At 38.2% G+C, this 26,862-nt stretch overlaps 2 protein-coding genes across 2 annotated transcripts in view; both read left to right on the forward strand.

Annotated features, from left to right (window-relative positions):
• LOC311292518 (uncharacterized protein) overlaps positions 1-26,862 on the forward strand; it is a 1,083,963-nt gene that overhangs the window by 250,880 nt on the left and 806,221 nt on the right. The window lies entirely within an intron of this gene.
• LOC311292538 (protein NLRC3-like) lies at positions 16,057-25,165 on the forward strand (the record flags this gene model as incomplete). The annotated part of the gene is made up of 7 exons (XM_084412258.1): positions 16,057-16,196; positions 17,035-17,127; positions 21,894-21,985; positions 22,342-22,449; positions 22,657-22,741; positions 23,038-23,233; positions 23,328-25,165. Exons 3-7 carry the CDS (start codon positions 21,909-21,911, stop codon positions 25,163-25,165), a joined length of 2,304 nt encoding a protein of 767 aa, XP_084268384.1. The 5' UTR covers positions 16,057-16,196; positions 17,035-17,127; positions 21,894-21,908.

A 26,862-nucleotide genomic window follows, 5' to 3' on the forward strand; every position in this document is an offset into this window, starting at 1 on the left:
TTTGCCGTCGGGGTCTTGGTTTGCAAGAGTGTAAAATTGTTTTAAATGTTCATAAGGAGAATCGGTGTCCGTCTCCGTGCCATCACTTCCACTAGCCATTTTTTTTTAAATTGCAGCGCTTTCCCTCACTCTCGTCTTTGGTCTGTCTCTCGCTCCTCTAGCCCTCCGCGCTCTCGTCGTTGCCTGCTACGCGGCGTTGCGTTGCTATGGATACAGGAGGGAGGAACTTTCTCTCGTTGCGTTTCAAAAGAGAAAACAGATGTCACTCAGTTTTCAATGGAAAACAAATTCCAACGTTCATTTACAGTGATGTCTGCCGTTCATGACACATAATGTGAACTAATTCACGTTCAAGTTCTTTATTAAAAAATGTGTTGCGTTCAGTTCAACGTTCACGAAAAAATGAGCGTGTTCAATGAACGCGTTCTTTTGAACTCGTTCACGCACAACACTGAAGGTCACAAGGGCAGGCGGCAGAGAATCAACAGAAGTCAAACAATCCAAGGTCATACACAGAAGAGTCACAGGATATCCAGGTAAATGCTTAGAAATGTCAGCCAGGGCAAAACAAGACTTCGCAATCAGTATGAGTGTGAATGCTGCTTAAGTAGAGCAAATAATGGAAAACACCTGTGCGGGTAATTAGTCTCTGTACGGGGTGCATGGGAAATGGAGTCCAGGAAAGTCAATATTCAGGTGAGGGTGCTCTCCGGTGCCCATCAGAGAGAGCCACAGAGGTCTGATTCATGACAATGGTCTATTACTGAACCGATACCAAATCGTCTTCGTCTGCATCGCGATGCATCGTAGAAACAGTTTTTCCTCATCTCAGTATAGCAGTAGAGTTTGATAAAAGCTGTTCATTCATTCACACACAAAAATGTGATTCATTTTTAAACAGTATTTTTGCCAGTGTAGCACGCCCGTCGTCCGACTGGCGGTGCTGCAGTAAAGTTTCTGTTTGAACAAACAATTTGTCAGACAAGATCGTGCTGCTTTCAATAACAGAGTCACTCTCATAAACATTTATAAACTACTTGTTATCTAAACAAAACTGAACTAATGGATACAGCCGTTTTACTTATTTAGAAGAAAGATAATTAAAACATATATTGTACAAATATCTACAGTATGATAGTATATAATATTCAAAAACTCCATATATATATATAATATATTCAAAGATTATATATATAAATATATATATATACACCTGACAGTTTATCAATACATAGCTCTATATACTATAAACAATGAACATGATATTACTTGGGATATTCAGTGTGTTGGAGCCTCTAACCATTCAGTTTTTATAAGATCAATACCAGGCCTAGCGCGGGTCATCCGCGAATGAAACGGCATTCTCATAAACATAACACTGTCTTGTTTTGACATCTTAACATTACTCAGGAACGGTATATTATCCTCCTCAGACAACATAAACATGTTATTAACATATTGTTTCATGTTTTAAGTCCTTGGTGATCAATTTCACCCACCTGTTTGAACAAACAATGAGTCAGACAAGATCGTGCTGCTTTCAATAACAGAGTCGCTCTCATAATGGCGGCTTCTTTGCGGCGACTCATAGTTACCCACATAGTCTCTGATCAGCACCTTGTCTCCCCCTACTGTCCACATGAGGGTATTACGCATAACAAATGCAGCATAATGACACTAATTGAAACAATATCATCAACACAATAAAACAATCAAAGACATTGAAAGAGGAAAAAAATTATTAATTATTCCTGTGACTTTACATACAGGGTGTCACACCAGCTGTAGTAGCTCCACAACAGCGCGCATCTGTGCATTCATTCATTCACACACAGAAACACGATTCATATTTAAACAGTCTTTTTGCGTACAGACACTATTGCGATTAGAACAAAGCAAATATAGAACTGACCTATTCCTCAGCTGGATCCGTTGCTCCTTGAAATGAAACTTCCAACACTTCTGAGGTAAATTTTCCAGGATTATTATTAAGATAGTATTATTCCTCACAGCGTCGTAAAGTACATGAGTCTGAAAGTGAACTCGCGGTGTGTGTTATCCTGCTGATGTGGGCGTTTCACAGGTGTGCATGGATGCCTCAGATTATTTGCGTTTGAATAGCGCACGCTCTCCGTGGGCGGGGTCACAATTTAAACATAATGAGCTGAGATGAGAACGACTGACATCTCTCTCTTTTCAAACATATTACATAAACTGTGAATATTTGTTTTTTATAAAAATTACTTAATTTAAAAGAAGAGAATTCAAGCTTCATGCCTGTGTGTCTGTATGCCTGTTTGACTGAGTATTCGCTGAGTTACAGTTCATTTTTGGACGCGTTTCAGAATGGAGTTCACTGACAGAGAGAAGGCAGAACTCACATCATGTTTATTTTTCTTTATTTGGCAAAAAGCACAACACGTTGTTTTTATTGTGAGTATACACAAAAAAAATACACACTTAACAGGATCGATTGATGTATGAAACTTGTATGCAATATCAAAGTCAACAGAGTATTTTGAATCTCTTTTGCACTGATAAGAAAAAAAGCGAGCCTATCGCGCTGGCGCGATTGTCGACCCCAGGGGGTTAATCATGCCCAATTGGTCAAGTGTCAGGGTTGGAAGGCTGGGGTTTACCAGTGCAATTGTGGAGTTCCATTTTGTAATTGCATCCGGCTTGAACCTCAGCTTGTCACGTTCACTGTCTGTCTCTGCACTACATTACCCAGGATCCTCTTTGGCGCACCTGCACTCACTCTCTCCGGATTAATAATCACCCGCACCTGTTCCCAATCAGCACAGTCATCAGCCAACTCATAAAACTCTCACTGTGAGTTCAGTCTTTGTCAAGCCTCCAACAGGAACTGACCATTCTTCCCGTATCCTGAAAACCCTGATATCGCTGAGCCGCCTGAGATTTCGGTCTACTTACCTGACTCAAACTAACCTTTGTGATATTGTTCTGCTGTCTCCAGATCTACCATCTGATTCCTGAGATCCTGTTCTCTCATGAGCTTCCATGTCCGAGATTTGATCCAGTTGCCCTGATCATACCTAAAAGAGAGAAAAGAAAGGATTACTGAGACTGTGTGATTACCCTACTCTTGAAATTATCTGGATTACCTGTTGTCAACCATGCACCGAGTGATCTTCACAGTATCTGCACCTGAAATCATCGTATACTCACCTTGCACTATTGCCACCTGTAAATAAAGCTGTGTTTGGATTCACTTACCTCCGATCTCCTTGTCTCTATCCTGACACAGCTCTTCAAGGCCCATTTGTTTTTGTGTTGCTGTTACGTTCCTCGTGTGTTTTGTATTCAGGGTTCCCGCGGGGTCTTAAAAAGCCTTAAAAGTATTGAATTTATTAATGTGGAAATAATACCTTAAAAAGTCTTTAAAAAGTCTTGAATTTTGATGTCTGGGTCTTAAAAATTGTGCTGTATGTAACTTCTCCGTATTGTATTTTTCCTCAAAAGTTTCATTTGTCAACCACGATTATTTTGATTAAATAACGTAGTATAAAGAGTGGCGGAACCAATAATTGAGAATGCAACGCAGCCCCGGGTCACAGTGCACAGGACTGTGAACACGTGATGTCTTCAACACACCACAAGTTAGCCTACAAAGCGGAGCTCGCTCGCGTGCTACCAGAAGCCCGGGGCTTGATATGAGGTCGCTCGCCAACAGGCAGTTCACATACCGCGTCTTTTTGCGTGCTCAAGTTTATTAAAATGTGGGCATGCGGCAAGCGCTATTGAAGCAGTGCGCAATTTTTTTTTCCGCCCACAGCCAGATGGACAACATCTTCCTTGTTGCTGTGGAGAGTGCGTTGTATGGTTGCTTAGCAACGACAGACGCCACAGGAAAATCAGACCAAATGTTATTAATAATATTAGATAAGCGGATGTGCATTGTAAATGTCAGTAATTAATATTTTTTGACTCATTCTTTTTATAAAAAAATATTTAAAGGCTGAAATGTGAGGTTTATCTTTTTATAAAACCATTTTTGTAAAAACTTTATTTGAACTTGTACATATTAGTAGATAACATGTTGCAAGACACTCCTTTAAAATCTGGCCATCATTTTTAATAGTATTTTGATGTTTATGTAAACAACTTGCATATTGATCATTTTATTTGTTATTTGCGGGGTTTCGACAAACTCGGTAAATTGATTTCATAATAATCGTGAAAATAAATGTTCATGCCATTTCATCTCTAGTTATGATCAACTAAAATCAGCTATAATTATGTGTTTTTAGAGTATATTATGCAAACTACAATTTTCTAAAATAATCTCTTAGCCTGTTCAATCTCTATTAGGCTATTAATATGCTGCTTCATAATGTAAATAAATATGAGATGAAATATATTCTATTAGAGGGCAAGTTTGTATTAGCCTATTTTCATTTTAGGCCTAAGGTTTTGGGCATTTGGCATGTTGTTGGGTGTGGAAGGTTACTAATGTGATTGCTTTGTCTGTAAATTAAATTAATGCTTTTTCAATTACTGAATTCATTGAAATAAAAATATTTTTTTCAGAATTCTTTTAATTAATTTTTTTTGGGTTATGCGCCGTGTAGGTCTTAAATTTCAATCTTTTTGGTCTTAAAATGTCTTAAAAAGGTCTTAAATTTGACTTACTGAAACCTGCAGGAACCCTGTGTATTTTGTTCTTTCTCTTCTGTATTTGTAAACTCCTTTGTTAGGTTGCGATCATTGGATCGTCTGGCTGTCCATCGTACCTGTGAAGTCAGGGTGCTTGACGTTATGATCGGCGCGACCAATCCGCTGGCGTGCTGGCAGATTAAAGGCCCTGTTCACCATGATGTGTAGTGAGGGATCAGCATCAGACCTCACTCAACACCTGTGTCCCTAGTCGAGCCGAACAACCAGTTTACAACCTTTAATGAATTGTTTGATGTGGTTTTGTTGTCGTCGTTGTGATGATGATGATGCAGGGGTGTGTAGTATTCTTGTATTGCACGCTGATAGGCAAAGGAAAACACACTGTGTTGTAATAAACCACTTGGTAGGAAGCTCTAACTTCATTTATATGTTTCTGTTTGGTAGAAAAACCTACGTGTTGTTGATTCAATTGTAAGCAGCTTTATTGATTGTTGGAGCGCATCCATCTGTAAGCCATTTGCCTGATTGATCCGAGAACCTTTGTAACATCGGTAGGTAGGATGTTTTCTGTGTTAGTTGAAGAGTGACCGCCATTAATTGTATTTTTATTTTAACCAGCGTAGTTTATTTAAGGCGTCGACATACGCTGAAGAACTCGGTTTTATTTCTGCATTTTTCTTTTGGTAGATAGTTTAGAGGTTGGGTTAATAGTTATGGGAATTTGGTTTTGATTATTTTATTAATTTGGTGACACTCTTGTTTTGTTTCTTTTTCTATTTCTAGTATTTTTTCTTTGCTGTAACCTCTTCTGTCCTCACAAATAAACATAATGTAAATGTTACCTCGGTGTTGCTCTTGGTTGTTTCTGCCACTTCATACATAGCAACAATTACATCTCACATAAATGTTGCGTTATCATCCCATTTAAACATCTTTAAGCACGTAACAGTTGCCTTTAGTCTTTCTGTTGCAACAGTGCTTCTGTTGACAAACTCATCAACACTCTTGACTTTTGTCACTATCCCTTGAATGTGTTTTAAGCTTTGCCTCACAATCAGATTCAATGTGTGGGCAAAGCATGGCAAGTGCTTCCATTCAGCTTTCCGGAAAGCTGCTTTCATGTTGCTGGCATTGTCAGTAACACAAGCAACCACTTTGTTTGTGATTCCCACTCTTCAGCAGTATGTCGTTCAGTGAATGAAAAGCAGTCAAGAAGAGGTGATGAAAGAGTAAAATGTTCAGCGATAAAATGACAAGTGACTGCCATAAAACGTGTAGTTGTCCGTGACATCCAGGTATCAGTCGTCAGACACACAGCAGAGGCATTGCTGACTTTCACCTTCACCTCTTCTTTAATTCTGCTGTAGAGCTGTGGCATCAGAGTGTTTGATATAGTCTTTCGGTTCGGTAAAATGTATGATGGATCAATTGCCTTCTAGAATCTTCTGAATCCAGTGTCACTGACGATTGAAAAAGGTTGAAAATCCAGTGCAATCATTTTAGATAACTCCTCATCCACTTTGCTTTGTTTGACAGGGCCAATTGGTGTCCTCACAAAGCTTGTCATCTTACTTTGTCTCGTCTTTTGGACACTGGTGCCAGATGAGGACGCAGTAGAGGCCGTAACAGAGGAGACAGCAGCCGTAGAAGCACTACTACTTGAGGCTGATGCAGATTATGTAGATTCTTGCCTTACTTGCACAAGCAATGCAGCTGGATGTTTTGTCTGAAGATGTCTTCTAAAATTTGAAGTTGTTCCTCCTTGGCCTGATAAAATATTGTTGCAAAGCTTGCACTTTGCTTTCTGGGGTCCAGCCTCATCAAAGTGAAGCCAAATATTGCTCCTCTTTCTGGAGGTCATCTTCAAAAATGGCTTCTCTTTCTACCTGTCTCTGCCTTGGTTGTTGTTGGTGAACTTTGGAGTGAGCGGTGTCAAACAGAAGTGTGGCTAAAGGTACCCTAAGTTCTGTAACAGTGTAACGATACTGACAGTCCATCCGGCCAGATGTTCTGAATTGGCGACTCCTGATTTGCAAAATACAGCTCGTTTCCCCATTTGAGTAAACAAAGAGCATTCTGTTTACGATCCCCTTGGGGCATGTTGACCAGCGGGGGCGCCGCTCGGGCTAGGGCCTCCCTGGCACATGACACATTTATAACAAGCCGAGCGTTGAGCAAAAGGGTCGACCTGGTCCCTTGACTCAAATCTCGCCAACTCACGGGACTCACATCCTGACCCTGTGTTTTTGGATTACAGTAAGGTAATTTCAAAGTGCCTTTGTTCAACCAAAATAATGTATCTCTATGTTGCTATCTTTGTCAATATTCGTCCTTAGTATTGTTTTAATCCCCTTTGCACGACGAAGGAGATTTTTGATAAGAGACTGTGATAAACGTTATGGTTCCATGCGTTTTAATTCCCCGAGCATAATATCATATTTTGCCCCCTCGTGATTCCACACGAGGGTCGGGCAGCATTAACACACCAAGACAATCTTCCTGCTGCTGATTCGTCCTTCACGAAAAAGGAGGCGTACACGGGACACTGATAAAAAGTCCAAACCTTCAATTCTCTCTCACTTCTCCCTCCTCCAAAAACTTTGGAAAACCCAAGTCCGGACTGGCTTCGGCCTGCTTCTCTTCTCTTTTATTTATTTTCTTTTCTATAGTCTAGTTTTGTTTTTCCAATTCGCCTCTGTTCATTCACGAGCTGAATGAACTTAGCCTGAATCATTACTGGCAACTTCACCTCAAAGAAAGAGACTCTTTGAACCTCCTGCGCTCGCATGGAAGACACAGCACGCGCACGCCTCCCCTCAGACGACTCACGCTGCTTTTAAAGACACACGCAGGACTCTGCCTTCCTTCCTCATACAAAGAGAACCATATGCAAGTATCGATTATTGAATTGAACTTTTAAATGTGATTTCTTTGTGGTCTCTCAAGGGTTACTGTCTGTGATGTTTGCCATAGGCTACTGCGATCTTTGATCGCAGATTTTTGCTTACACTTCCGATCTCATCTCGCATCCTTCTCTCTCTCTCTCATCCTTTCTCCCATCCTTTTCTGTCATTCTATCTTTCTCTAATTCTGATCATTTTATTCTCTCTCTCACTGTTATGCTTTATCTTGTATTGTTTAACTGTATTTTATGTACATAGACATATAATCCGTGTGTATTGTGTAGTTTGATATATTCCTTAGTTCGATGTATTAGTCCAATTATTAAATTCCATATGTCCTTGATTGACTCTGTTTTAATTGCCCATGTTCCGAAGTCACTGAAATGTTCGATCTTAGCTATATGCTTTATCTTGATACGATTTAAGTAACCTAATCTTACAAACCCAGAGAGTTGTTTTCTTTCAAGGCCTGGAAGGGATACTCTTTCTTGTGTTTGTAAGAAGGATAATTTTCCTTGAGAGTTAAGTTAATCTTACGTTTAATGTTTGCGGGACAAACAGATTGTTTGATAGCTAAATTAATTCCAGTAAAGTTATCCCATAACTTCGAGCTGAAATAAGACGATTGATGTATTAATGACGAACCATAACCCGTTATGGTAATCATTCATATATCAATCTAGTTCAGCTGCGATAAATTAATATAACTGTAATATGCAAAATATTAATCATATTCATGATTATTAAAATTCCCTATAGATCATTTGAGCTAATATTAATATTAATGTACAACCCATTGTTGCTACAACAGTATACAGCAGCTGTGGGGGAAGGGGTAGTTCATGCCCTTTGACTTGAGGTAACACCCAGTCTCCCTTGGCAAGAGGGGAGAGCCTTTAGTAGAATAAAAAGCCTGACCAAGAGATAATAGTTTGCTCTATATTCCTCTTAATATATCCTTTTAACTTATAATTATTTATAATGTATCCTTGCAAGTATTGTTAGGCATTTGCTGTAATACTGTAAAGAAAAAACAAAATGTAAAATACAAAAAAAAGTTTATTATGTTTAAGTTTAAGTTAATAAATGTTTTATTCTTATCCATCTACATCTAACCTCCCACAGCTCCATCTCCTCAATGTTGCAAGCTTTAATAAATCTTGCCATTATGCTCGCCACTTCTAGACACAGAACAGAATGGACTCTTGAATGGAAAAATAAAAATATGGACACTTGAAAACAATCACTGGCTTTCTCACCAGCTGCAAAAAGTTCACAAGGTTCCTTACGTGCCACGCCGAACATTCCATATATATATACAGTGCCCTCCACAATTAATGGCACCCCTGGTAAATATAAGCAAAACTGGCTGTAAAAAATAAATCTGCATCGTTTATCCTTTTGATCTTTCATTCAAAAAAATTGCAAAATTCTAACCTTTCATTTAAGTAAAAGAATTGAATGTGGGGGGGAAATCACATTATAAAATAAATAAATGTTTTTCTCCAAAACACGTTGGCCACAATTATTGGCACCCTTTTATTAAATACTTTTTGCAATCTCCTTTTGACAAGATACCAGCTCTGAGTCTTCTCCTATAATGCCTGATGAGTTTGGAGAACACCTGACAAGAGATCAGAGACCATTCCTCCATACAGAATCTCTCCAGATCCTTCAGATTCCCAGATCCATGTTTGTGCTTCTTCTCTTCAGTTCAGCCTACTCATCCGGTCAGGGGACTGGGACGGTCTTTGCTGAAGCTTCATTTTGTGCTCCGCAACAAATTTTTGTGTTGATTTTGATGTTTGTTTTGGATCGTTGTCCTGATGGAAGATCCAACCACGGCCCATTATAAGATTTCTAGCAGAAGGCATCAGGTTTTGATTTTTTATCTGTTGATATTTGATAGAATCCACGATGCCATATATCTGAACAAGAAGTCCAGGACCTCCAGCAGAAAAATATGCCCACAACATTAAAGATCCAACGGAATATTAAATGTTATCCTTGTGTTCACCAAACCCATCTAGTGTGTTTGCTGCCAAAAAGCTATTTTTTTAGTCTCATCTGACCACAGAACCCTGTGCCGTTTGAAGGTCCAGTCATGTCTGACAATTAAATTTGCTGGAGTTTGTTTCTGGAGGAGCGAGGAGGATTTTTCTTGAAACCCTCCCAAACAACATGTGGGGATGTAGGTTTTTTTTTTTTTTTTTTTTTTGGCTTTCTTACCCCAAGACTAAACTAATCTCTGCAATTCTTCATCTGTGATCCTTGAAGAGTCTTTGGCCACTCAAACTTTCATCCTCGCCGTGCATTAAGACAGTATAGACACACGTCCTCTTCCTGGCAGATTCGTAACATCTTTAGTTGATTGGAACTTCTTAATTATTGCCCTGATGGTCAAAATGGGGATTTTCAATTCTTTAGCTATTGTCTTACAGCCACTTTCTATTTTGTGAAATTCAACAATCTTTTGCTACGCATCAGAACTATATTCTGTGGTTTTACTCATTGTGATGGATGATTAAAGGGATTTGGCCTTTGTGTTTCCACAAAGCGCTAATAAGAGATCCAGTGAAGAAAGCATTTGAATTCACCACAGAAGTAATAACATCACTGCGAGATCTAGTGAGAAACATTCACATTTCTCCGTTATTAACGGATCAAACAGCGCTGACGTGGAAACCAGGAAGAAACATTGTGCCATGAATGAACTATCCAGTGTCCACAGATCAGCAACATTCACCATGGATTTACTGTAGTAACACTAACTGCAACCATGGAAGTTTGGCAGGAATAGAAGGCTATAATGCCTTCAGGTAACATAACGTCGGTTTTATTTTGACATTATGAATAGTTGCTGCCCTCAAATGTTAATCTTAACTAAAATAAACCTTTGTTTATAACTACTACAATATTACATTAATTTTTTTTCCAAAGAGCTGTTTTGTTTTATATGCTCCTAAGAAGAGTCAATTATAGCTCTAGAATTGCTCAAAGTAAAAAAATATCATACTTTATGATAATAAAAAAAAGAATAAAGAAAAATAAATCAAGGAAATTTCTCTGCCATTTCTTTCTTTTTGCTGTATCAAAAACGTACCGAACCGTACTGAACCGAACCATGACACAAGTGTATCGTATCGAACCGAACCGTGAATTTTGTGAACCGTTACACCCCTAATATATATATATATATATATATATATATATATATATATATATATATGAATGAGAGCATATTACTGTCAATTTACTTGATTTCACGAGAAAACATTGAAATAAAACTTGATAAGAACCGATTTAACATTTTTACCTCTTTAAAAAAAAAATTATCTTCTTTTACCTTTTTAAATTTTAAACAACAATAGAGCGAACGGAGACATAAGGGTTAACTCACTATTAATTAAATTGGTTGTTAAATACTAAGCCATTAAAAGGTTATTATAAGAGGAATCACATATGTCTGATCAAATAATCAAATATCAAATGAGACCTTACCTCCTTAAATGTGTCTGTTGTCATGGAGGCGATGTGTCACGGCGAGCCAATCAGGGATGAGTTCCTTAATGAATATTCATGAGTCTTCCCCTACCACCCTGCAAAAAAAAAAAAAAAAAAAATTGCCTCCCGCGGACACGCCGGAGAAAGAAAAACCCGTCATAATAAAAGTCCCATAGAGAAAAATACCTCTGTTACACACACACACACACACACACAAAGGGCCCTATCTTGCACCCAGCGCAATTGACTTTGTACACCGACGCATGTTTCATTCCTATTTTGCACCCGCGCAAAGCGCGCTTTTCCCTCCACAGAAGCACGTCGCTAAACTAGGGAATGAACTTGCGCTCCCTGGGCGGTTCAGCGCAAAAAAGGAGGCGTGTTCCGGCGCAAACGTTCTCTGGTGCTATTTTACTGTTCCATAAAACAATTGCGCCACTGGCCAGAAAAAAACTAGTCTAAAGTCAGTGGCGCGTTGCGCGTTGTTCATTATGCTATTTTAAGGGCGCATGCTTGACCATAATGTATAGAGTGCACAACGCTCATACACTGTGATTCTCTAATCTACACAGAAGCAGCAGTTTTCATTTTTGCAAATCATATTATTACAAACGATAGATAGATAGATAGATAGATAGATAGATAGATAGATAGATAGAAAATTTATTATAAATATAATAATTTATTATAAAAGCATACATCTAGCTTACACATTTACCCACATTATTATATGCCTGTTTAACCGAAGCTAATTTGGGTGTGTTTCTCCCATCCCCAATGTCACTTCTCTCTCTTTTACGGCCGTGACGAGAGCGTTGGTCTCCTCGGCTGTGAACCGCTCTTGACGCGCGCCTGACAAATCCGCCGTTATAATAGCAATACGCCAAGGAAAAAGTGCGTCTGCTCTTAAAGGGAATGTGAGATGATGCTCTGATTGGTTTATTTCACGTTACGCCCAAACCACACCTATGAATAATGAAGCTACTTCAGACCAACCCCTTTTAGATTTGCGCCCGGCGCAAGAGTCATTTATCCCGCCGGGAAAATAGCAACACCGCCGAGACCCGCCCACAAAGTTACTTGCGCTTTGCGCTTTGACACTTGCGTTTCAGATCGTTAAAATAGGGCCCAAAGTATATATAGGCCTCCTCTCATGCTGCATTTGGTTGCACCTTATGTTATCTTCTCGGTCAGAAGTGACCGGACACCTAAAAATTAAACTTCCTCCACCCCAGTAAAACCAATGCAATTTATTTTTGTTCAGTAATATTTTTTTATTTTGGGAGGATTTGATGGTACTTATTAATATTTATGCAATAATTATGGTTAATTAAAAAAAACATATTTTTTTTTCAATTAATGCAGTTTTTCAGATTAATATAGAGACTAGGCCTTTTAAAATCCATTTTTTGAAGTCAGATTAGCGCCATCTGTTGATAGCCTTCATATACAGACAATATATTTGATGATACATTTGTATTAAATCATAAAACAGTTTAATGATAATGGGGAGGTGTCAGATTCTACTCTTTGGGAGACTTTAAAAGTGGTTATACGTGGGCATATCATTTCTTATGAATCTGCTTCTAAAAAGGAAAAAGATAGGCGGCTTTTAGAGATACAAACTATTCTTCCTATGCTTGAATTGGCATATCAGAAGTCAAAATCATCTGACGATTATAACAAAATAATGAAGCTCAAGTATGAGTACAGCGGCATTCTTGGTGGTCAAATAAATAACCTTTTCTTGAAAATGAGGCAGAGACACTTTGAAACGGGATAAGCCTGATAGGCTCTTGGCGCGACAGCTCAAAAGGATTCAGGCTTCCAGGTCGATTTATAGCATTAAGTCTAAAGAGGGAATCCTGTTAACTAACCCCAAGGACATTAATGCTCGCTTTAAGGATTTTTACAATCAACTTTATACTTCTGATAATATAGCCACTCATTCTGATCTAACGGATTTTTTCGACTCTCTTGAAATTCCTAAGCTTGACGACGATGCTAGGGCCGACTTGGATTCTGACTTTACTTTGGAGGAGATAATCAATGCTGTGAAGTCATTTCCAAATGGGAAGGCGGCTGGGCCAGATGGATTCTGTGCTGAATTTTTTTAACGATTTTGTGATATCCTTGCCCCGCTCCTCCTAAGAATGATAATCTGTTCTAAAAAAGAAAAAAAATTGGCTAGTTCATTGTACGAAGCCAATATCTCTCTTATTCTAAAGAAAAATAAGGATGAAACTGACCCAGCCAGCTATAGGCCAATTGCACTTCAGAATTTTGATAGAAAAGTAATTACTAAAGCGTTAGCTATTCGGCTTAACAAACATCTACCCTCTATCATTCACCCTGACCAGACTGGATTTATCCCTGGCAGATTCTCTTTCTCGAATGTACGTCGCCTTCTCAACACAATATACGCCAATCATACAAAAGCAAATGGGGCAGCTATCCTGTCCTTGGATGCGCAGAAAGCTTTTGATCAGGTCGAATGGCCTTATATGTTTGCGTCATTACAGCGTTTTGGGTTTGGCGAGGCATTTATATCTTGGGTCAGATTAATATACGCCAGGCCAATGTGTTCAGTTTTAACTAACACAGACAGGTCGCCTAGATTTCCCTTGCAGCGTTCAGTGCAACAGGGTTGTCCCCTCTCACCTGCACTTTTTGCCATTGCGATAGAGCCTCTCGCCCTAAGTATAAGGCGTCATACAGATATTACAGGTCTTGAAGTGGGGGGCAGGGAAGCTCTTATTAGCCTGTATGCTGACGATATAATATTATATTTGCAGAACTCTGAGAGATCAGTTCCCATTCTCTTAGATTGAATTACTTCTTTTGGGAGACTATCGGGATATACCATTAATTGGTCAAAGAGTAACTTTATGCCTCTCTCTGACACTTACAGCCCTGGTTTTTTGGAGAATATGCCATTTAAGATAGTTAGGGATCATTTCACGTATCTTGGACTGACAATCCCCAAAGATCCCAAATTAATATTTAAGTTAAATTTTGTGGAGTTTCTTTCTAAGCTCAAAAGTAACATAGGGAATTGGAAAATTTTACCTTTGTCTATGATTGGCCGTATAAATTCAATTAAAATGGTTTCTCTTCCTAGATTCCTATATCTGTGTCAAAATATCCCTATTTTTCTTAACTCTGCTTTCTTTAAGGAACTGGATTCTATAATCCTGTCTTATTTTTGGAATTATAAGACCCACCGGATTTCTAAGAGTCATCTACAAAAATCTTTGGGTGGTCTGGGTATGCCAGTATTCAAAAATTATTATTGGGCTGCCAATATTAGGGCTTTAATGTTCTGGCTGAAGGAGGTACCAGGTAATCAGACCCCTGAGTCCCCCTTGTGGGAGACTCAATTTTAAATCAAGTGAGAAAAGTTCTGGCCCTGCCAGAGACCTCTGTTCATACGCCAGTTTGTTACAATCAGTCCTTTTTACCCCCATGGTCTGATAGAACTTATCATGTCTGGAGGGAAAAAGGTTTGGGTTCCATTAAAGATCTTTATATTGAGGGACGGTTTGCATCTTTTAATCAGTTAAGAGAGAAATTTGATTTGCCTTATTTACAAATCAGACATTACGTGAAGTCAAAAATTTGTAATTTTGAACTCCTCCCAGAGAAACATGTCTTTTTCGATGTTTTTTTCAATCCTCCTGGCTCTGTACGTCTTATTTCTAAATTTGTTTCTTTATTTGGAAGTTGTCTCTCAGCCCCTACTGTAAGATTTAAGGAGGCCTGGGAGGAAGATCTAGGAGTTGAGCTCTCCGATGACACGTGGGACAGGTGCTTGGCTACGATGCATGCTTGTTCAGTCAATAGCAGACACCAACTGATCCAATTCAAAGTTATTCACCGCTTACATTAAACCAAAGCTAAATTGCATAAAATTTTCCCCTCCGTTTCACCAATGTGTGACAGGTGTAAGGTGGCAGAGGATACAGCTTCTCATGCTTTTTGGTTTTGCCCTTTATTGTCTGGATTTTGGTCAAGTATTTTTGACTGGTACTCCAAGGCTTACAATAAGCCTCTTCCACCGGATGCTGAACTTGCCATCTTCGGCCTCTCACAGCGCACCTCTTGCCTTTCAGGTGCATTGAAACAGTCCTTAATGCTGGGTATGGTCGTGGCTAAGAGACTTGTGCTTAAGAACTGGAAGTCACCCTCACCCCCTTCCTTCCAGATGTGGATTATGGATATGATCTCTGTCATACAGATGGAAAGACTTCGACTTTTGAGGATTGATTCTATTGAAAACTTTTCTGCTGTTTGGGGTCCATTTCTTGGGTATTTGGACAAGTTAACAGCTCAGTCGGCCCCCAAAGACTTCTCTAAGGTCTAGGCTGCATATCCCTTCTGGGCACCTAGTCTGCTGTGCAGCTTTTTATTAATATACCTTTATGTACCTTTTATTATTATTATTTTTTATTATTTTTGTGTGTGTGTGTGTGTGTGTAGTCCGAGCCAGTGTTGTTTGTTCTGTGTTTTTACTTGAAAAATCCTTTAAAATAAAGTATATAAAAAAAGAAATAAAAAAAAAATCATAAAACATAGAATCCAGAAAAATATAATAAAAAAACAAACTTTAGGGAAAAAATAAAATAAAAATGTTGGGCCCTAAATTAAAAGGTAGCTTACTCTGTGGAGTTAAATTGTGAACAAACAAATTATGATGATATTTTTGGCCATATCCAGCTCTATTTTTGAATCATGAATCATTTGTGTCCAAATACAAAATAAAAAGATTGAATGTATAATAAATACAAACCTCAGGATGTCAATCATTTACAATATCCAGCATCTTAGATAATAGTCCAGAAACAGGGAATATAACAGATGCACTGTTGAAATGTCTATTTAAGAGGTTTTAAACAGTAGTAGGTGTCGGTGTGCAACTGTTCAGCTGTTCCAAACCCTCCTGTAAAACACACGAAGAAGAGGAAAACGAAAGTAAAACTGCTGAAACCTAAACCTGTTGCTCACTAATAACACTCGCGGCCATTTCTGTGTAACAGGATACTGTTCACAATCCATCGAGCGTTTGTGTCAATGCATTCATCACAATGACAACAAGCGTTAAAAATAGTTTAAAATACTTATAAATTCTCTTCTTAGTGGACAAGACTGCAAGTAAGTTTAATACATTCTCCTTTTTAATACATTCTCCTTTAAAGTCATTTGTAATTATTAGGAACTTCATACTGTATATTAAGCGAGATTTAAATGTGAAGTTACAGAAGGCTGTTCTTCTGCTACTGTTCTTAAGAATCTGCCAGAAATTACAATCTTTTGAAGTTAAAACATTAAGTTTTATTGAGAAAGGTTTATTTAAAACAAACATGTTTTTCAATGTTTTCTCCCATTTCCTCTTCCGTTTTAGGCTGTTGTTTTTGTGATGTGAAATCGAAAGTATTTTTGAAGCAGACATTTACAGTAGACAGACAGATGAAGCCTAACGGCAATGAACAACAATCTGATATTATTAATCTGAATATTTCAGTTCATAGCAATTATGATTAGTAGTTATAAAGTATGCCTATTATAATTAGGTTACTTTTACTCAATCAGTTATTTTAGGATAATTTAAAAGTAATGAAATCACTGTGAACTTGAAGTAATGATTAAATGGCAAACGATTCAATAATTAATAAAGATTGGGTAAATATGATTGTAAAATGATATTAAACTGTAATAGAGAATATAACAAATCAGGTTAAATTTTCCCACTCAAAGTTTTAAACACAATTGCTTTTCCCCAATGAATTTATATTTAGAGTCAGTTAAACTCATTAAACAATCAGAAATGATTAAGACCATTCGGTTATTTTACATGGCAATATATTTGTCTGTAACTCACTTTATTTTATAGATAGTTTTTGATGTTGCTGTTGTTGATGATAACTCAGCATTCTTCATTATTGTCTTAAATAAGATGTTCTTCATCTGTGTAAAATTGTGTCATTTCCAGGTGATGCTGAAGGATTGAGTGTTTTCAGAAACTCATGTCAGAGGAAAGAGGAAAGGACTCTCTCTCTCAGATGAGTCTCTCAGAGAAACACAGGTAAGACTGCGTCTGTTTTCATCAGTTTAAACTCCACTGGACTTTGTGTTTCCCTGTCAATAACAAAACTTTAAGCATTGTTCTATATTTGCACATGTTTTTCACAACTTCAATTTTTAACTTCTTAAATTAACTCCGACATTGTCTATAAATCCCTGTTTGCTCCATAGAAAATATCATAGATAATAATTTGTTAATAACCTTCTAGATGCTGAATTAATCCAAATAAATGACTTTGGTTTTTAGATCATAAAATGATTGGCAGACATTAGGAAACAACTATACACTTAGTTTAATTCAAGTATGCTAACAAAACTGTGTCGCACAGACATTTCTGCTCTCTATTTCTGTCAATAAACAAAAACTTGACATGTTCTCTTAAATTAGAGTTAAGTATTTTTTTAAATATTTAATCTCACTCATGTATATTAAAGAAATCGTTATAATAATGTGAGCCAGTAAATAAAATAGTAGTTAACCCTCTGGGGTCTGAGCTGTTTTCTGGCCCTGGAGGTGTTCTGACATGCTCTGACATTTGTGCTTATTTCTGTTACTTGTGAAATTGTCATGGCTAAAGTCTGATTACACTGTATTTAGCACAAACTCTGCTACAATAATATATCAGCAGCTTGTATGTAAAAGTTTGTAGTTTTGAGATAATGACATTTATGCGTGGTTTGTGAAAATACAAAAAAAAAAAAATGTCACTGAAATAAGGCCATGAAACCCATACTGATTATTTCTTCACAAGACTTTTGAAAATTGTATCACATAGCCTAGAATATTTGCTCCAAAACTATGTGAAAATCATCCTGACTGCTCATTCAGATAAGACAATATATTGATTTAAAATTTGTAAGACGTGTTTTCTGTAAGAAAGCTTTATGCGAAGAGGCGTGATCACATCATTAATATGTATGGATTTCACACCTGAGAAAGACAAAGACCCTCCCCTAATGGCCCTATTAGGAGCTATCAGGCCCTATCATTCTGAGCAACCTTGCACAAAGAATGAGGAGAATTAAAAAAGAATGGCTTTTAGATTGTTTGGATTTATTTACAACACAACATAATCCAAAGATACACAACAAATGACAAAAAAGCACATTATTGAAAACAATGATTCAAAGACAGAAACTTTTGTGCCATCCCTAAAAACATTATACATACCTTTCATTTCCAAGGTGTTTGATTTTCACTTTACCATGTTCATGTACAGAGACTCATGTGAATGTTGAAGTCAGCAGGACTCATCCGTGGGGCATCTGGTCCCTGTTATAAAAAAAAAAAAATATATATATATATATATATATATATATATATATATATATATATATATATATATATATATATATATAAAAAAAAACCTGTGAACATACTGATATCAAGAAAACCTATAGGGCTGCACGATTTTGGGACTAGATTTTTTCTGGTTAAAATTGCTTTTTAAAATTCACAGAATACACACACAAATGTTTCCAACAATGTATAATGATGCTGCATAAAATAATAATAATAGCCTATAAATCTTCCAAAAGATTTCAGTAACAACTATGTTAGAGAAAAATATATTGATTATCATGTTACTTCAAATGTTTCCATTCGTTATGATGATATGAAATGAGATTAGAGTAAAACCATGAAGCCTTTGTTTGGTGCGTTTTGCTTTTCAAACCCACAGCGCGCTCCAAAATATGATACATTCAAACGGTGAGCGCGCTCCAAAATATGAAACATTATGGTTACCATTAAGCAGATATCCACAAACACAGTAAAAGTAAACACGGGTCTAAATATTATAATATTCACCTTATATCTAGCAACAGTTCAACTGCAATGTGAAGTTTATGCAACAATAACATAAACTAATAATTAAGAATTTCTTACCTTACATCTTTCTTGTCTTCAAATCGCGTTCTTCTTCTTCTGAGGTAAATCCAATGTAAGCTCACGGCGTGTCTTCCAAACTCGACGAAAAGCAGAGACTTGTGAAGTTTTTTGGTGCTTTGTTTTTGAGGTAACGAGTGCGTTCGCGTTCCATGTGGACGATTTGCATGTCAAATCTCTTTTGTACGGTGGCCGAGAGAGCTCAACGCGCTGCAACTGAAGAAAACACATGCAAATAAAAAAAACACCTGCAAATTAAGAAAACATCTTCATCAGTTTCACAACACATGTGTGCTCCAAATACTCACAACACAACCAAATACAGAAACGCGCTGCAAAAGTTCACAACACAACCAAATACAGAAACGCGCTGCAAAAGTTCACAACACAAACAAATACAGAAACGCGCTGCAAATAGGACAGAACACAACGGAAATGTTTCCGGGGAACCCAATAAGTGACGGACCCGGCTGGGACGTGCTTATTGCTCGTGAGCTTTACCTATGCCCTACTCTCTTAAAAGGGCAGACGGCAGCCCTTGAATTGGGCACTTTGGAGGGAGCGGGGCACTTGTGTGCCATAATGTTGATGAAGGGAGCAACGAAAGACAACGTAATTTCCTCATTATTTTCACCTGGGATGTTCCCATGACAACGCAGCGCGCGTCCATCAGCTGAACAGCTGTTCTTACCAGAAATATAGTATTATTGCTGTTAACATAACGGTTGCAAATAAATATACATTTTATACAACAAAGTTTTTAAAATATGCGTTATATCTGTGTGTGAGTGTATCAACTTTAAAACTTGCCATCTCATATTTGGACCCTAGCTGCATTCTAACATTTCTTATGAAACTTATTTTAACATAACATGACAAAATGTGTACAATGTAACTGATGTATAGATTAATGTCTTTCCCTCATGTTCTTTTTCGCTCTCTTTTTTTATTTATTTATTTTAGTCTTCAGTTCATTGTTCTTTTTAGTATTCTTATGACATTGAACATATTGTAAATACATTTTGTATATTGTATACAAAGTTGTATGTCATAAACGTGACATCTCTGTATGTTTTGCAAAACAATTAAATAATAATAAAAGTAGACAGCTGTAAGCACGTCCCAGCCGGGTCCGTCACTTATTGGGTTCCCCGGAAACATTTCCGTTGTGTTCTGTTCTATTTGCAGCGCGTTTTTGTATTTGTTTGTGTTGTGAACTTTTGCAGCGCGTTTTTGTATTTGTTTGTGTTGTGAACTTTTGCAGCGCGTTTCTGTATTTGGTTGTGTTGTGAGTATATGGAGCACACATGTGTTGTGAAACTGATGAAGATGTTTTCTTAATTTGCTGGTGTTTTTCTATTTGCATGTGTTTTCTTCAGTTGCAGCGCGTTGAGCTCTCTCGGCCACCGTACTTTTGCACTCGTGGGCGTGGTCGAATTAAAAATAATGAGCAAGCGTTTGAGAAGCTGGACATCTTGTTGGTTTTATACATATTACTTAAAGGTCCCGTTCTTCGTGATCCCATGTTTCAAACTTTAGTTAGTGTGTAATGTTGTTGTTAGAGTATAAATAATATCTGTAAAATTATAAAGCTCAAAGTTCAATGCCAAGCGAGATATTTTATTTAACAGAAGTCGCCTACATCGAACGGCCCGTTTGGACTACATCCCTCTACTTCCTTCTTTAATGACGTCAGTAGAACAGTTTTTTGACTAACCTCCGCCTACAGGAATGCTCCCTCAACTCTACCGAAATTCGTTTATGTACTTGCGCACTTCTTATAACTTACTGTGTTTACTCAGCTCTTACAGTGATTTTCTGAAGTAAAACTGATGCTTCATCTTTTGTGTGATGTACAATAAACTTTATTAAACTCATCAGTATATGTTTGATCATCATTCGGACCTGGTCCGAAACAGCAGACTTGTAGGCTATTAATAAATAATTGATACATACAAGCAGATGACAAATACGTTATAATAACCGTAATTAAACTACTAAACTATACCTGTTCCATCTCTATACAGCACTCTGACTCTGTAGGCATTATTGTCCGACTCGAAATGAACACTGTTACTGAGAGTTTCTGATATTATCATCATTCCGTGAGATGCAATTGTCCTGAGAGACTGAGCGCGAGCTCATGAAGCTCCGCCCCCTGGGTCGCCCAGCAGCAGCTTATTTGCATTTAAAGGGCACACACTAAAACAGCGCGTTTTTCTGAGCCCCAAAAAATGACAATTTAAACATGCTGTAAAAAATTATCTGTTGGGTATTTTGAGCTGAAACTTCACATACACACTCTGGGGACATCAGAGACTTATTTTAAATCTTGTGAAAATGGGCATAATACGGGACCTTTAAACAGAGAATATTTGTTTTCAGTGTGAATCCGATCATTTAAAAGTACACACTTAAATGTTTATAAAGGTATATGGCTCATAAATGTGTGAATAGTATTCGCTGAGTTTTGTTTCAGTTTATAGATGTGCTCAAGAAAAAAAAGTTCAGCGAGGCGGAGAGGCAGAAAGCACACCCTGTTTATTTTCTTTATTTTACAAAAGCACAATGTTTTGATTTGATTGTAAGTGGACACATACAAAATTAGAAATATCACAGATTCTTTTTTCATATTTCTTTTTTCTGTATGACCATAAATGACGGAGTAATTTAAGTTTATTGTGCAACAATGTGAAGAAAATCCAGCAAAACGCGGGGGCGCGTTTGCCGACCTCAGAGGGGTCAACTATAAAACAGTAAATTGTGTGAGTGTGTGTATTTCTGTGGAGGATTAGATAAAGACACAGATGTGTTTCAGACACAGTTGATCCTCCTTTACTAAAGTGTTTTCTCTCTCTCTCTGTTCTTTGTGTCATCAGTGTAAGATCAGGAAGATGTCTCTGAAGAGTGATCGGTCTAAAGATAGAGAATTACCAGACTTCAGTGAGAAAACACCATCATCTAATAAAAGGTATTTTGTGTGTTTACATTACATTATAGGGTTGCATTATTTGCCCACAGTGGTTTATGTGATTGAATTTGACTCAATTAAACAATAAGTCACAATAAAACTCAATTCCTGGGAACCTTATGAAACTCATTCCAGTAACACAATTACACAGGCAGCCACAAGGAGGCACAAATACACTATGAAAAATAGATCATGAAACTAAACATGTATATATTTATCCATCTGACTGTAGTCATAAATGAACAAATGTACAGCTATACTGCATTTAATTACTATTTGCAACATTAAACCTTTTCAAATGAGACTAAAGTATCTCCTGTAGTAAAGTGTTTTCTCTCTGTTCTTTGTGTCATCAGTGTAAGATCAGGCTCACATGTGTCCAGCTCTGAGTCTCTGAAGAGTGATCGGTCTAAAGAAGGAATACCACCAAACTTCAGTGAGAAAATACCATCATCTAATAAAAGGTATTTCATGAGTTTCTAATTTTTTTTGTCACAGATTGACTGTGTTTAAAAGTTGTATCAGTGAATTCCAATCATGAAACATTTTAGATCCAATATTTATCATTAATCCAATCAAATATTTATCAGAGTATTCACAGCAAATGCTTTTTCTCTTTCTGTGATATTTTGCCCGGAAAATCAGTATTTATTTTATTTATTTGATTACAGGCTTCAATATGAGACATTAGACTCAGACGTTCAGACTCACAGGAACAACGAGAATTTCAAAGACAATCTTCTAGGAATCTTCCAGGTAGGAAAACACATTTTTATAAATGTTTAATATTTACAACAACAAATATGTTATTGAAAAAAAACAAATTTAATGTAATTCCTTTAGATTACTATTTTTCCTTTGAAGCACTTATATATATATATATATATATATATATATATATTTTTTTTTTCTATTTGTTACAAATAACAGCTGGTTAACATGTTAGTCTTTTAACTGGATTTTTTATAGATATTATAGTTATTGAATAAATTGTGCTGACCAAATGTAGATTTGGTTTAAATTGTGTCTTTTTTTCTTACTTTTGTTTGTAGGATCTTGAGAGCAAAATAATCACATTTCTGAAGAACGAACTGGAGAAGTTTAAGAAAATATTACAAAAAGAGAACACACAACATTTTGTGAAGGACTTTATTGAGAACAGATCCAGTATCAAAGAATCAGCTCTTGATCTCACACTACATTACCTGAGAGAGATGAAGCGAGATGAAGCTGCTGATGCTCTAGAAGGTAAGAGACTCATGATCATCTGTCTGATTGTGTCTTATAAATGTAGGAGAGAAAATGAAGACTAAAACTATCTATTTTCTGTTCCTGTGTTTAGATGAGCTGTTCTTCATTCCTCAGCTGAAATGTGGCCTAAAAAAGAAGTATCAATGTGTGTTTGAAGGAATTGCGAAGCAAGGTGACTCCACACTTCTGAATAACATCTACACAGATCTCTATATCACTCAGGGTGGCAGTGAACTGGTCAATACTGAACATGAGGTGAGACAGATTGAAGTTGCTTCCAGGCGTCATGAAGCACAAGAGATACAGATTGAATGCACACATTTGTTTGAAGCTCCTGAACAAGATGAGGAGATCCGAACTGTACTGACAAAAGGAGTCGCTGGCATCGGGAAATCAGTCTCTGTGCAAAAGTTTGTTCTGGACTGGGCTGAAGGAAAAGAAAATCAAGATATCAGCTTCATATTTCCTCTTCCATTCAGAGAGATGAACTTAATGGAGAAAGAAAAACCAAGTTTGATGGACCTTATAACTCAATTTTTCCCAGAGACAAAAGGACTGAACCTTACAAGAAGGAATCAATTCAAAGTGCTGTTCATCCTTGATGGACTGGATGAATGTCGCCTTCCTCTGAAGTTTGATTGTAATGAGACGTGGTGTGATGTATCGTCACCAGCCTCTCTGGATGTTCTCCTAACGAACCTCATGAAGGGAAATCTGCTTCCTTCTGCTCTCATCTGGATCACCACCAGACCAGCAGCTGCCAGTAAGATTCCTCCTGACTGTATCGACCGGCTGACAGAGATACGAGGATTCAGTGACGCACAAAAGCAAGAGTACTTCAAAAAAAGATTCACAGATGATAATCTGGCCAACACAATCCTAGATCACATTAAACAATCAAAGAGTCTCTTTATCATGTGCCACATCCCAGTCTTCTGCTGGATTTCAGCCACGGTTCTCCAGAACATTCTGGAGGAGAAAAGAAATAATGATGTGAAAAACACTGAGGCTGATGAAATCTCTAAAACACTGCAGGAATCAAACACAGAAGCCACTCCCAAGACTCTGACACAGATGTACACACACTTTCTCCGCTTCCAGATCCAGCAGAGCCGCCGAAAGTATGATGGAGAATACACACCAGATGTTTCCTGGGATATAGACGCCATCCTTTCACTGGGGAAACTGGCGTTTCATCAGCTGGAAAGAAGCAACCTGGTCTTCTATGACACAGACCTGGTAGCCTGTGGTATTGACGTCTATAAGGCATCAGTGTACTCAGGCATGTGTACCCAGATCTTTAAGGAGGAAACAGGGATTGTTCTTGGTACCATGTACTGCTTTGTTCACTTGAGCATTCAAGAGTTTATTGCTGCCCTTTATGCACATCTGTTTCTAGACATCAACAAGACAAGTGTGTTTGATCATGAGTCTACAGAACAGGAAAACAGAAATGAAAGCATGATTGATTTTCTCAAGACTGCAGTGGACAAGACGCTCAAGAGTGACAATGGACACCTGGACCTTTTCCTTCGCTTCCTCCTCGGTCTGTCACTTCAGTCCAATCGACGACTCTTACGAGGTCTATTGACACAGCAAGACGGCAATGACCAGAGCAACAAGGAAGAAGTTCTTCAGTACATCAAGCAGAAATTAGAAGATGATCTTCCTGCAGAGAGATCCATCAATCTGTTCTACTGTCTGAATGAACTGAACGACCAAACTCTGGTGAAAGAGATTCAGACCCACCTTAGCAAAGGAAGTCTCTCATCTGGTGACCTTTCACCTGCCCAGTGGTCTGCTTTAGTCTTTGTGTTGTTGACATCAGAGGAAGAGCTGGAGGAGTTCGAGCTTCAGAAATTCAAGAGATCAGACGAGTGTCTCATTAGATTATCGGCAGTCATCAAAACCTCCAGAAGAGCTCTGTAAGTTTTTTAATAAATTTTGTCATGTTTTGCTCTCATCTGAAAAATATCCTTATCTACATTACTCTATAGTGATTCCTCATCATGAACATGAACGTATCCCTGTAAAGCCTGACATATGAAACAAAAGTCTGAATTTTTTTTTTTGTGTATACAATTTATCAAACCTTTAGATAAAATATAAAATATTTGCATGATTGTTTTGTATCACTGTGATACACCAGACTTTTATGAGTTATATAGAATTATATATCAGCCGATATTTGGCATTTTTTAAATATTGGCATCGGCCGATAACTTTTCTGATTGGCTGATGTGTTGGAAGCGGGACTTTTATTTTGACGGGGGCCGCTGAGAACACCAGCGCCTGAGAAGAGAACGTTCCGGGTTACTTGACTGTAACCCTGTTCCCTGAAAAAGCGGAACGAGATGCTGCGCTGCTTAGCGCATTGGGACCGTCTTTAATTGTGACCTGCTGTGAATATAGTGTGTAACACGTCAATAGAATTGACCCGGAGGTAATATAGCCTTGGTCGATGACGTCATCGGCGTGCACCCGTGACACAAGGCTATAAATAGATGAGCCACAGGTGTATCGTCAGGTCTTTTGTCTGAAGAGAAGTCCCGGGACATCTTCAGCACAGCAAAGTAGCGCAGCATCTCGTTCCGCTTTTTCAGGGAACAGGGTTACAGTCAAGTAACCTGGAACGTTCCCTTTCAAAAGCTATAATCGATGCTGCGCTGCTTAGCGCATTGGGAACAAGAATGCCCACGCCACCATGCTTGAAAGTGTCTGGACCCCTACGGTTGTGCAGGTGGGCTCACAAGAATGCAAGAAGGCCTCAGACATTAGCTTGTGACATCGACTCAAGGACGTGAGAGCCCGGAGTAGCATGAAAATCCAAACTATAAAATGTTATGAATGTGTGCGGAGAGGACCAGCCTGCCGCATCACAAACAAGTTGTAAGGGGGCACCCCTTGCCAAAGCACTAGAGGAGGCGACCCCCTGGTGGAATGAGCCCTAAGACCTATTGGCAGAGCTTGACCGCACGCCTCATAGGCAGGAGCAATAGCATCCCTGATCCAATGAGACATGGTCTGCTTGGTGGCAGCGGCCTCTTTGTTACTACCCCCATAACAGTTGCTCTGACTTACGCCACTGGCTAGTGCGTTGGATGTAAGCCTGAAGAGCACGGACTGGACACAGTCTGTGAGATCGCTCCGCTCCGGCGTTATGAATGTCGGAGGACAGAAGGCCTTGAGAGTGACAGGATGTACAGTCGAGAAAGGAACATTAGGCAGGTAGTCAGGATGAGGATGCAAAATCACTTTCACCATTCCTGGGGCAAAGTCTAAGCAGGATGACGAGATGGACAGAGCCTGCATATCCTCAATTCTTTTCAAAGAAGTTATTGCCATAAGAAAAAACATTTTTAGAGTCAGAAGTTTGTCAAACACTGATTCTACAGGTTCAAAGGGGGCCTCAACCAGACCCTCGAGGACTATAGCTAAGTCCCATGAATGGATCTTGGTTCTTACTGGAGGCCTCAGTCGTCTGGCCCCACGAATGACATGAGCGAGCAGAGGATTTCTCCCGAGTGGCACCCTGTCAACCAAGGCGTGGCAAGCCGAAAGAGCGGCCACATAAACCTTGAGAGTGGCGGGGCATGTGCCTGTTGATATCTTCTCCTGCATGAAGT

Source organism: Rutilus rutilus (genome assembly GCF_951802725.1).
Source record: "Rutilus rutilus genome assembly, chromosome: 6".
Lineage (NCBI taxonomy): Eukaryota > Metazoa > Chordata > Actinopteri > Cypriniformes > Leuciscidae > Rutilus > Rutilus rutilus.